Genomic DNA, 13,735 nt, shown 5'->3' on the forward strand with positions numbered 1-13,735 from the left:
GATCCCAGGATGTTCCAAAGCACATGCCATCCAATTGATTGCTGTGCGTTGCAGTTGTGTGGGCGACTGTTTAATGCGCAGCATGAGACTTAAAGACAGACTAATTGTTTTTCTTCGTATCTGAGGTAGGAATGCTTTTCGGCACACCAGGACTTACTACTCTTCTTAAAAAAGCATCATAGCACTTTTTATATCTATCTCAAGCAGGCCGGTGGAGTGTCAGTTTACTTTCTGATTGTATTTTTGATGGTGTCCAACGGTCAAACACGATCCTGGTAAGGCATTGATATATTAGCTTACATTATGTACTCAGTCCTAAACTAAGGATGAATTGACAACCTTTTTTTATTTTTACTTTAAAGATAAGAGCTACCAGTAAACTGGAATGAAATTTGAACTTAAAGATGCCTACTGAGATAATTTAAGCTTGTCATAAGGAATCAAGAACATTAACAATTTGGAATTCTGTCTGTGTTTGATCTGCTTTCTCAATGTTGCTACAGATTGATTTTTCCTGATGCAAGACGGTGGTACTTCAAGGCTTCTACTATACAACAACGGTTTTGTGTTGCATTTGCAGAGTGGGAATCTTAAAATGTTTAGATACTGGATCAAATCTAATTGAGAACAGAAGTGTATGAAGACTTCATGTGAAAGTACTGACAATGAGATACATTAAATTGAGATTCATTAAAATTTTCCTTTGCTTTTTTTCTTTTTTTTCAACTCACTATAATGTTGAGTTAATTAAGTCAGCTAACAAAGTAGATGGAAGTAATTTATGAAAGTCTCTTGCAGTGTGGTAAAATGTCCAGGGATCCTTACATTCTAAGTAGAAAACTCATGCTATTGAAGTACCTATGAAATATGCATCAACAATTTGTTGGGTTCTGTTCACTGGCCCACAAAAATCACTGAGCATCCTGTTCTTCTCATTTGCTCCAGGATGTTGCGCAAGTCTTTTCTGCGCACCCGCGGAATTTCTGCGCAGCTATGCGATCGAATGCTTTACTCTGCTGGCTCGCAATGAGATTACACCCAGCGACATGTAATTACTTTAAACCTTTAGAAGGAGATATGTTGCAAGTTTCTGTATTTGACGGAGTATATGATGTGTCGAATGAATGCAGAATTAGGGGTCAAAAGAGGAAAATGGTCTTTGGTCCTGGACAGTAATACCAGGAACCACATTTGGTATTAGCATCGAAGCTGAATTGCTCCAGGAAATAATCATATATCTTCAGTGCTCATGTTCTCCTTCAGAAACAAACATTCAAATCTTCCATTCCAATCAATGCACTTCTGTCTCCCTCAGATTTTCCTTGCAATATAACTACTGCATCCAATTGCTGGTTATGACAAACTCATATCCTGCTGCATTCCCGGTGTGATGACTTACCAGATTGTGTAAGTCATAGGTTCCTGTATATATTAAAGTATCACAGACATAATTGGTAATGCTGCAGTATACTTCCAAGGTAGCAATTTAATTAAGACTGAACTTGGCAGGTGGCAATCTATGCAGATAGTTAATCAGCAACAGGCCACAAGCAAGTTGAAGCTGAAGGATGAAGGCTGACAGTTGCCAAAAGAATCTGGCTACAAAATTATCTTCAGCACATACAAGTTTAGCTGAAACATTAGGTTACTGTATGCTGACTTGTCACAAAATTCAACAACAGGCACTTCACACTGACTAAATGCAGTCTCTTTTAGATTTAAGGATTACAAATAACCTAGCATTTTATACTGAAAACATGAGCTTAACTACACATTCATTGCCCCTTAATCAAAACAGCTGGCCTATACTCTCATTCTGAAGCTACATAAATCGATGCATACGATTCAAGTAACACAGTCCAGTTTGTGCTGCAGTCTCTATTTTAGAAATGCTCAGTGCCCCACCTCCAAGGATGACTTACAGGTCACTTTTCTATTAAATGTTAGATGACCAGGCCTCAGCTTACCTTGTCCAAAGGCTTGGATACTCGCTTTAAGTTCTTCCACATCACAGGTGAACTGTGCACATCGCCCCAGGTCTTCATCATATTTTCGTTCACTAACAAAGTGCTAAAATACATTTAAAAAAATAACTAGCAGATGAAGTCCAGGTATGGTAGTTTAGCTTTTTAAATTATACAATAATCATGATTCCTAGTTATGCAACTGGCAGTTGGGATTCAGACTGCTGTACGATTTGTGAGAATTATTATAACAGTCACTATTGTGCATTGTGTATCTATCAATCAAATATAATTGGGACTGCTCTGATTAAGTCAACAGAACATGTAAATCTAAAAACAATTATTATCCAACATTAATTCTCAGTGACTGTTTAAATCAAGTGAACTCAAGTTTATATTGTGTACATGACAGTCACTTTCTGTATGACATACCTGAAATACTACCATAGGATAAACAGTTCTCAAATTCTGATCACATTCACCCAGAATTCCACTTTTTGCCATTTTAGTGGCACAGATTTGTTCTCAAACAGGTTAATGTTGGGCATCCCAAAGCAGAACTTCAAGGCAAAGTATTAAGACTAAAAGGTTATGACAGGTTGTTCTGCTATAACACACATTTCGTCAGCACAAATTGGCTAGAACACAATTGATGAATTGTGGACATTGTTTGAATAATGCAAATTTTCTGCTGAATGGGTATAGCAATCTTCTACAGCGTGATTTTCTATAGCGCAAGGTCACAGAGGACCATAACTGTTGCGTTATAGCAGAATGACCTGTATTATGGTATTAAAATGAAATTTAACAAAAATTTTAAATTGCATCCTTGAACTCCTCTCATCAAATGGTTCAGTGTTTAAGTGAAGATACCATCCATAGTCTTGAACCTTACTCCCCGAAATATACAATACTCTCTTCCAAGCATGAAAACAAAAAACACTATGTTATTAGCAGAAAATATCCTGGCTAATGAGCCCAAAATAGAAGCTCAATCTTTTGTAACCAGATGATAGGAAGGAATTAAAGAAAAGAACACACATCTCTTCAGGAGCTGTTTTTCTCCTGCAAGAATTCTATGTGGAATTAATTTGGGTTGTCTTGGCTTTGTTCCTCGATGGGAAACAGCTCACACTCCATCAGAGTAGAAATAGTCACCTAACATTGGAACTGAGGGAAAATCATTGAATCAGAGAGAAATGTTTTTCAGACAAGATCATACTTGAATTACACTTTAAATGGACTTCCTGATTCAGAATAAAAGTGGAAAGATATTCAGTTCCACAACACTAATATTGTGCACCACATTACTGGCCTAGCAATCCAGAGGCAGAGTTTAATGATCCAGAGATAACAACAAAGTGCAGGAAACACGGAGACCAAGCACCATTTGTGGACAGAAAAACAGTCAACATTTCATGTCAATGGCCTTTAATCAGAAGTGATGATTGAAGGGTTAAGGTTAGGGTTAGCTGAACCTGAAATATTGACTCTGTCTCTTTCCACAGATGCTGCTTTTCTTTTAAAAACATCTCACATTTGAAGTATCTGCAATATTTTGCTTTTATAATAACCCAAAGATAGGACTTCAAATCCCACCATTGCAAATAGGAAATTTAAACTCACTGAATCAAATAAATGTAGAATAAGAAAACTTGTCTAAGTAAATGGTAATCACAAAACTACCATATTGTCATGAAAAATTAATCATGAATGTCCTTTAGGGAAGGAAATCTGCCTTCCTTGTCTGGCCTCACAGGACGTTTAAAAAGTGTGCGAACTAGTTTAAAATTAATATACATGATATAAACAAACTGTAAACAACATGAAAGCATAATTCAAAGTTCTTTTTAATAATTTTTCTAAAATGTTTCATCTTCAATGCTGAAACGGACTGTTCATTTTTAATGCTATCACTATTTTCAGTGTGTTAAGACTAGCAGAACTGAAGTTTATAACATGGTATGGGAGCCGCCTCATATGCAGGAGCCCACATCCTGTGCACAAGATGAAGCTGAAACATTTGGGGCCATCTTCAGCCAGAAGTGCTGAGTGCACGATCCATCTTGGTCCCACCCGAGGACCCCAGCACCACAGATGCCACTTTTCTGTCATTCGATTCACTCCACGTGATACCAAGAAACAGATTAAAGCGCTGTATAAAGCAAAGGCCATGGGTCCCAGCAACATACCAGCGGTAGAACTGAAGACCTGTGCTCTTGAGCTAGCTCTGCCTCTGTGAGGCCCCATCCGAACTGTTCCAGAGCAGCTACAACACTGGCATCTACCTGACAATGTGGAAAATTGGCCATGAAGTATAAAGAATCTAATCCAGACAATTGACACATCAGATTAATTTTAATCATCAGCAAAGTTATGGACAATGCTGTGAAGTGACACACACGCTCAGGGTTTTTGTGGTGCAGTGGTAGTGTCCCCATCTCCAGACCAGATTGGCTAGATTCAAGTCCCACCTGCTCCAGAGGGGTGTAATAATATCTCTGAACAGGGTGATTAGAAAATATCAACAAATGCTCAGTTTGAATTCCATTAGGACTACTAAGTGCCAGACATCAGGTGAAAGTGATTGCCCTCGATAGCATTTGACTGATAGTGGTGTCAAGGAGCCCTAACAAAACTAAGTCAATGGGAGCCAAGGAGAAAACTTGCCAATGATTGAATCCATACTTCGTATTGTGCAAAGAACGATCATAGAATGGTTACAACATAGAAGAAAGCCATTCAGCCCATTGAGCCTGTGCTGGCCTTTGTGGGAACAACTCAGCTTCAACACTCTTCCATTTCTCTACAATCAGAGATCATAGCGCAAAAAAAAGGCCCTTGAGCCCATTGCAACCGGATGGGTCAAAATCAACCTAACTATTCAAATCCCATTTTCCCAGCACTTGGCCTATAGCCTTATCTGCTTTGGTATCACAAGTGCACATCTAAACATTTCTTACATATTGAGGGCTTCTGCCACAACCACCCTTATGGGCAGTGAGTTCCAGATTCCCACCAGCTTCTGGGTGAAAAAGAAATCCGCACATCCCCTCAACTTCTTGCCTTCATAAATTTTATCCATCTCAACCAAGCCCTCACTCAACCTCCTCTGCTCTAAGGAAAACAAACCGAGTCTGTCCAATCTCTCTTCATAACTGAAACTCTCCAGCCCATGCAACATTCTGGTAAATCTACCCTGCCCCTCTCCGGTACCATTCAATCCCTCCTATCATTGGGTTCCAGAACTGCACATACTCTAGCTGTGGCCTAAACAACATTTGTATATAGTTCTGGCATAACCTCCCCCTGCTTAAACTCTATGCCTTGACTGATAAAAGCAAGATTATCATTTGCCTTCTTCATCACTTTATCTACCTGTCCCACTACCTCAAGGGACTGGTGGACACAAGTACCAAGATCCCTCTGATCTTTGGTACTTCCCAGGGTCCAAATATTCATTGTGTACTCCCTTGCTTTGTTAGTTCTGCCCAGGTGCATCACCTCACACTTATCTGGATTGAATTCCATTTGCCACTGATCAGTCCATCTATATCCTCCTGTAATCTAAGGCTATCCTCCTCAATTATTACCACCCCATCAATATTTGTGTCATTTGAAAAACTCCCTGATCAAACCCCCTGCACTCAAGTCCTAATCGTTTACGTTTACCACAAACAGCAAGGTCCCAGCACTGACATCTGTTATACCCATCTAAACACAAGCTTCCAGTCACAAAAACACTCCTCAACCATTACCCTCTGCTTCCTGCTGCTCAGCCAATCATGGATCCAATTTGCTAAATTTCTCTAGAACTCACTGGCTCTTACTTTTGCTTTCAGTTTCCAATGTGGAACATTTCCAAAAATCTCGCTGAAGCCCTGCAAATCTTCTCTCTTCAGGTAACAATCCAATTCTCATTCAAAAGCAATAAATGAATCTGTCTCCACCACGCCTTCAGGCAGATCCTGTTATAAGGAAGATTTTCAAGTTATTGTTGGTTTTGTCCACCACCTTAAATTGGTGTCCTCTGGTTCAGACTGCTGTGCAGACCGCTCATGAGTTTAAACAGCTTGATCAAATTTCTCAGCTTCAGCTTCTCCAATCTATTCATGTAACTGAAGTCTATCATCCCTAGAACCATTCTGGTTGTAGTTATAAAGTCAGAGTCTTGGAGGCCAATCATTTTAGCTCTAGACCATTGCGACAGGAGGTCCTCAGAGGAATGTCTTTGACCAGTGTCAACTAACTCAATAATGACCTCTCTTCCATTTGAAGTTTGGAAGTGGGGTAAGTTCATTGATGATTGCAGTGTTCTATTCAATGCACAATTCTTTGGATAATGAAGTAATTGATGTCGGTATGCAGCAAGTCCTGGATGTTATTTAGACTTGGGTAACAAGCAACAAATAACATTTACAGTACACGGATGGCAGGCTATAATCACCTCTAATGAGCAAGTCTAACCATCTCTCTTTGACATTACTCACATCAAATCCCCACCATCAAAATCAGGGGGCTCAGTTGGCCATAAACTTAACTGGATCAGCTACATAAGTGCTATGGTTACAAGAGCAAGTCTGAAACTAAGAATTCCGCAGTGAACAACTCACCCCCTGACACCCTAAAAACTGCCTGCCATCTTCAAGGTACAAATGAAGATTGTGAATGAATGTTCTCCACTGGCGTATATGAATAAAGCTCCAACAACACTCAAAAAACTTGATCGAGGGCAAAGCAGTTTACCTGATTAGCATCACTTTAAAACATTCATTCCCTGTCCACTGGTGCATCATGTCTGCAATATGTATCATAGGCAAGATACAGTGCAGCAACTGGCTAGGCCTCCTTTGACAGCATTTTTCAAACCTGCAACCTCTACCACCTAGAAAGAGGAACAAGGGCAGCAGGCAAATGGGAAGACCACCACTCGCAAGTCACACATCTGACTTGGAAATGTATTGCTATTTCTCTATCTGTACTAGTACACAATTCTAGAACTCTCCATCAGCACTGAGAACACCTCCACTGCAGACTACAGCAGCTTAACAGGGCTGTTCATCATCATCTTTTCATGGGTAATAAGGGATGGGCAGTAAACATTGGCCATGCCAACAATGCCCAAGCCCCACAAATGAATAAACACAATTCAGTGTCAAAAATTATAGTTTAAGTAATTCAGTCGTGTATTGATATAAAATTCATTTAAAGAACTTGCATTTATACAGAGCCTGACCAGATCTTTCAGACACTTTGCAGATAAATTATTTTGAAGTCATTGTTGCTTTGTAGACAAATGCAGCAGCCAGTTTGCGCACAGCATAGTCCTGCAAATAGCGATGTAAAAGGGCGCAGTTAAACTGTTCTTGATGGTCCTGGTTGTTGACAAATCATTTGCTACTCTTCAAAAAGGGTCATAGGATCTCTTATCATTCACATGAACGGACAGATGGGTCATCCTCTGAAGGACAGCACCTTAGATAGTATAGCACTCTCGTACTGGATTTAAGCACCCTCCAGATTAGACGCTCAAATGTAAGAATGTAGAAAGGATACTTTAAAAGTTCAGATCAATTTTGAAATGCTAAGTAAATGCAATTTTGGACAAAAAATTGCATGCTCTCTAAAACCCTATTGCATGAATATGGGTATGTAGTTGTCCCCATTTGACCGAAGAGATCTCATTATCCAGAAAGTAGCACAGAGCCTGAACCAAAAATAAAGCAATCAAACCAACATCAAGTGATCACGTGTGGGTCATCTACACTTTGAATCAAACTTCAACTACAGAATGCTGAGAGGCCTTGAGAGTGGACATGGAGATGTTTCCACTGGGAGGATAAACTAGGACCCAAGGGAACAGCCTCAGGGTGAAGGGACAACCCTTTAGGTGAGATGAGGAGAAAATTCTTCAGCCAGAGGGTGATGAATCTGTGGAACTCATTGCCACAGAAGGCTGTGGAGGTCAAGTTATTGTATTCATTCAGAGATACATAGGTCCTTGATTAATAAGGGGATCAAAGTTATGGGGAGAGGGCAGGAGAATGGCACTGAAAAACAGATCAGCCACGATTGAGTGGTAAGGCAGACTTGATGGGCCAAAAGGCCTAATTCTGCTCCTATATCTTCTGGTCTAACTTTCTAGTTCATTAAAAACAAGCCACTATCAGCTGATTGATAGAATATTAAATAAAGATGGTTTAAGAAAAATATGAAGTAATAAGACTGGGATTCATATTTGCAATTCCTCATGTGGGGAACTATTCACCAGAAAGGTTTTAATTTTTTAGTTTCAGAGAACAGTTGTCTCAGGAACTCATGTTTTCCATTGGCTGACATAAACTAAACAATATTTGACAATGCCTGTTCAGCTAAAGAACACTGCATGAGGATCCAACACTGGCAAGGAAAAACATAGGAAGATCACAAGGATGGAATGAAAATACAGGAAATGATTAACAATACAAAACCAAAAGTGCAAGCTCATTTGTCTATTAAGATGGAACTGGGTGAGATTACCTTTTATTTATATGGATTAGAGATGAATGAGACAGCAAAATTAAATTGACCTCTGTCTCCTAATCAAAGCCAACAAGTTGTATTTTAGTTGTTGTGAGGGAAGTTGTTCAGAAAGGAAATTGCACAAATAGCACTGTATTGTTAGTTTAGTTTAGTTCAAATATTCAATATTCAATATTCGAACTGCTATAGAATAAAACTGCTATAGAATAAAAAGCATTGAAGATGGTGTACAGCAAGTTACTGATATTAGTGGAGCTTAAACCAAAGTAAAACACAGTTTTCCTTGTTCTAAACAGAAATTGTGTCACTGATGGAGTTTCAGTGTTGAAAAGGTAACAAATTAAGGCAATCCCTCTGTTGTCCCTAGAACAGGTCAACTTTTAGGATTTCAAACCAAGCTGGTCATTTATTAAAGGATAAATTTAAAGGGCTAAATATGATCAAGGCAAAGAATAAACAAACCGTGCTTTAAAAAGTGCTTCAGGTTTTCACAATGTTTCAACAGCAACAAACTTACCTTAATATCAGCTCTGAGTTCCATGAGCTGCTCCTCAGACATGCGGACTGCATTGTCCGTCATTTTTTTTAATGCTTCAGCTCTCTTCTGACGACTATCCAAGATATCCACTGAAAAGTGTAAGCAATAGAATATCATTCAGTACAGCCTTACAATCATGTAAGTCAACCTAAACCTACACACAATGCAGTTTAAATTAGAATTCCAAATTGCCCTACTTGTTCACTCATATTAAATAAAACATTAATTTGAAGAGTTCACAAGTCAATTTTTAAATAAAATAAGTGAGCCCTTTGAGGAGAAGTTTCATAAGCTGGTGAAGGTTATATATCAATTCCAAAAACCCACGGTCAATCTGTTCAATATGCACTCAACTGAACGCCTCATGTGTATCAGTTAAAATGAGGCTTTATAACAATAGCACCCACTGGAGACATACCCCTGAGGTGGTGGTTCAATGGAGCACTGGTTATTCACCACCTGTCCTCTTAGCCAGAGGAAAGGCAAAGACAATTTTATGCTCAAATCAATAAAACACAGATCACAACATTGTGTTCCATTATGCACAAATAAAGCAAGAACCAGCTGTTCTGACAGACATGGTATGGTTGCAGTAGACTGAAAAGGTTGTTGAAGGGAGAAATGAATTAGTAAGTTTGAAGGTGGAAGCCTTTGGTGGGAGTGAGATTCATAATAACTCCTCCACCTGAAACAAATAATTGTACTTCAGTTGAAAAGTTTCTTTTCCTTTAACACAAATTCTACAGCTAGTATTTCATCTAACAGAACTGTTCATAAAAACAAAATAAATTCATTTCCAGGTGAAGCCAAAGTGTTGGTTTGTTACTTTAGATAAAAACCATTAATAGCAATCCTTTTTCTTGTAACTTTTTGGTGATTGAAAATAAATTGTTCAAAACTGCAATTGCTGAGAATGCTATAGAAACAAAACGTCACAATTCCTTAAGTTCATGGTAACAGCAGCATCAACTGTAGTACTAATAATGAGCATCATATACACCTTTACAATTATTCTTTTTTTAAAAATTGCACAATTTATGATCTTAAAATCCAGAACTGACTGAGGGCAGATGTTCGCAGGTAAAGGGACAGCTGGAAAATGGGAAGCCTTCAAAAATGAGATAACCAGAGTCCAGAGACAGTATATTCCTGTTAGGATGAAAGGAAAGGCTGGTAGGTGTAGGGAATGCTGGAAGACTAGAGAAATTGAGGTTTTGGTTAAAAAGAAAGAAGCATAGGTCAGGTAGAGACAGCAAAGATCGAGTGAATCCTTAGAAGAGTATAAAGGCAGCATATGTAAGAGGAAAGTCAGGAGGGCAAAAAGGGGACATGAAATAGCTTTGGCGAATAGAATTAAGGAGAATCCAAAGGGATTTTACAAATACATTGAGGATAAAGGGTAACTAGGGAGAGAATAGCAAGATGACCTTTGTGTGGAGCCACAGGAGATGGCTGAGATACTAAATGAGTATTTTGCATTAGTGTTTACTGTGGAGAAGCACATGGAAGATATAGAATGTAGGGAAATAGATGGTGACATCTTGAAAAATGTCCATATTACACAGGAGGAAGTGCTGGATATCTTGAAATGCATAAAGGTGGATAAATCCCCAGGACCTGATCAGGTGTACCCTACAATTCTGTGGGAAGCTAGGGAATTGATTGCTGAACCCATTGCGGAGATATCTGTATCAATATTCACAGGTGAGGTGCCGGAAGACTAGAGGTTGGCTAATGTGGCACCACTATTTAAGAAAGGTGGTAAGGACAAGCCAAGGAACTATAGACTTGGTGAGCCTGATATTGATGGTGGACAAGTCGTTGGAGGGAATCCTGTGGGACAGGATTTACACATATTTGGAAAAGCAAGGATTGATTCGGGATGGTCAACATGGCTTTGTGCATGGGAAATCATGTCTCATAAACTTGATTGAGTTTTTTGAAGAAGTAACAAAGAGGACTGATGAGGCCAGAGCGGTAGAGGTGATCTATATGGACTTCAGTAAGGCGCTCAACAAGGTTCCCCATGGGAGACTGATTAGCAAGGTTAGATCTCATGGAATACAGGGGGAAATAGCCATTTGGATACAGAACTGGCTCAAAGGTAGAAGACAGAGGGTGGTGGTGGAGGGTTATTTTTCAGACTGGAGGCCTGTGACCAGTGGAGTGCCACAAGGATCGGTCCTGGGTACACAACTTTTCGTCATTTATATAAATGATTTGGATGTGAACATAGGGGCTATATTCAGTGAGTTTGCAGATGACACCAAAATTGGAGGTATAGGGGACAGTGAAGAAGTTTGCCTCAGATTACAATGGGATCTTGATCAGATGGGCCAATGGGCTGAGAAGTGGCGGATAGAATTTAATTTAGATAAATGCGAGGTGCTGCATTTTGAGAAAGCAAATCTTAGCAGAACAAAGAGATGGCAGAGCAATTAACCATGTGTATTCTATCATCAGAAAGGGGGACACAAGTAACATCCCCAAAATGTTGCGGAACACTTGGTCCATTGAGAACAGAACTGAAGGACATGAGTAGTTGTGGAGAAATGGTGTTGGGGAAATTGACGGGATTAAAAGTTTACAAATCCCCAACACCTGGTAATCCAAATCCCAGACTATGGCCTGAGATAAGTCATGCAATTGTCAAATTTCGGGCTGATCTTAGCAGGACTTCGACACTTAATGGTAAGGTCCTGGGGAGTGTGTTGCTGAACAAAGAGACCTTGGATTGCAGGTTCATAGCTCCTTGAAAGTGGAGTCGCAGGTAGATAGGATAGTGAAGGCGGCGTTTGGTATGCTTTCCTTTACTGGTCAGAGTATTGAGTATAGGTGTTGCGAGGTCATGTTGCAGCTGTACAGGATATTGGTTTAGCCACTTTTGGAATATTGCATGCAATTCTGGTCTCCTTCCTATCAGGAGGATGTTGTGAAACTTGCAAGGGTTCAGAAAAGATTTACAAGGATGTTACCAGAGTTGGAGGATTTGAGCTATAGGGAGAAGTTGAATAAGCTGTGGCTGTTTTTTCTGGAGAGTTGGAGGCTGAGGGGTGACCTTATAGACATTTATAAAATCATGACGGGCATGGATGGGATAAATAGACAAAGTCTTTTCCCTGGGGTGGGGGAGTCCAGAACTAGAGGTATAGGTTTAGGGTGAGAGGAGAAAGATATAAAAGGGACCTAAGGGGCAACTTTTTCATGCAGAAGGTGATGAGCTGCCAGCGGAAGTGGTGAAGTCTGGTACAATTGCAACATTTAAAAGGCATCTGGATGGATACATGAATAGGAAGGGTTTAGAGGGATATGGGCTAACTGCTGGCAAATGGGACTAAATTAGACTGGGATATCTGGTCGGCATGGATGAGTCGGACCGAAGGGTCTATTTCCTCATCTGAATCCATCATACTGCTATGCCCTTCTCCCTTAAATGCTCGAATAGTACAGGTGCATTTCGGGGTAAAGTATTTGCTTCAACCATTCTGTGGTAATAAATTCCATGTTCTCAGCCATTTTTGGGTGGAGAAGCTTTGTCTGAATTCCTGTTGGATTTCTTGGGGACTATCTTATATTGATGGCCTTGAGTTACGGTCTTCCCCACAGAGTAAATATCCTCTCTGTATCCACTCTGTCAAAACCTTTCAAAATTTTAAAACTTCCGTAAATTCACCCCAAACCGCCACCCCCCCCCCCCCCAACCATGAATAAAGAGATCCAGCCTATTAATCCTTTGTCAGTATCTCATTAAACTTCAAGACAGCAAACACGCATTTAGCTTTGAAGGTCTAAATTGATGAGGATCTACAACCAATTGAAAACAATGTTCAGTTATTAAAAATAGGTAAGTCTATAAATACTGGAATGAGCAATTATACTTAGATCCAGGCATAATGAGAGATCAAAACTGGAAATGGGGCTGTTTTTAGCACGCTTCAGCATGCAACATCCAGCATTTTCCTTTCAGAAACCAGTTCAGATCCACTTGAAAACGTCCACATTTATTTAGGAGTCTCAGAGGAACAACAGTAAATTGTTTAGTTTCTTGACTGTTCTGTCAGTCAATAAAATAGTGACTGATTGTGGTCTAACGCCATAAACATACCTTTGCTCTAAATCCCTTAAAAACTCTGATTAACAGAAATCTATCACACTCAGATTTAAATCCAGCATCAATCATTGTTTGTAGAAGAGTTCCAAACTTCTACCATTTTCTGTGTGTGGAACTGTTAACTAATTCCACTCCTGAAACGTGTGGCTCTAATATTTAGAGTACCTTCCATACTCTAACGCTTCCCAATCAGCAGAAATAGTTTCTATTTACTCTATCTGTTCCCTTAATGCCTTGAAAACATTTTTTTATATATATAGATATTTTTATTGGAAATTTAATATTTTTACAAGTTTACAAAAATAAAAAAAACTCTCAAGTACAAACACTGATATACAATTAAATCTTAAATAAATAATAACCAAAATTTAACAAAAGAAAAAAAAAAGAGAAAAAAAAACAAAACTCAACTAACTACTAATCTAACCTACAATTAACCAGAGTGTATATTTAAGTCTCTTACATTATTCAAATAAGAGAAAGAGAAAAAAAAACAGCGGATAACATAGAAATTGGGTAGTGAGATACATGCTCGGAATGTGTTAACATCAAATGTAACAAAACCCGTATTCGTGCGGGATTCCTCTCCCAAGGGGCCCC

At 39.2% G+C, this 13,735-nt stretch overlaps 1 protein-coding gene across 9 annotated transcripts in view; it reads right to left on the bottom strand.

Annotated features, from left to right (window-relative positions):
* The window catches only part of LOC122543340 (spermatogenesis-associated serine-rich protein 2-like), a 138,664-nt gene that overhangs the window by 4,018 nt on the left and 120,911 nt on the right, over positions 1-13,735 (bottom strand). For 8 of the 9 annotated variants that reach the window (XM_043681885.1, XM_043681883.1, XM_043681882.1 and 5 more), the window contains 2 exons: positions 9,004-9,113; positions 1,968-2,070 (listed from right to left, as the gene is read on the bottom strand). In XM_043681885.1, the coding sequence (XP_043537820.1) occupies positions 1,968-2,070; positions 9,004-9,113 (213 nt within the window). The remainder of the gene's footprint in view (positions 1-1,967; positions 2,071-9,003; positions 9,114-13,735) is intronic. The other variant, XM_043681889.1, reaches the window with a different exon arrangement.

The sequence above is a fragment of the Chiloscyllium plagiosum genome, chromosome 43 (assembly GCF_004010195.1).
Source record: "Chiloscyllium plagiosum isolate BGI_BamShark_2017 chromosome 43, ASM401019v2, whole genome shotgun sequence".
NCBI classification, from domain to species: domain Eukaryota; kingdom Metazoa; phylum Chordata; class Chondrichthyes; order Orectolobiformes; family Hemiscylliidae; genus Chiloscyllium; species Chiloscyllium plagiosum.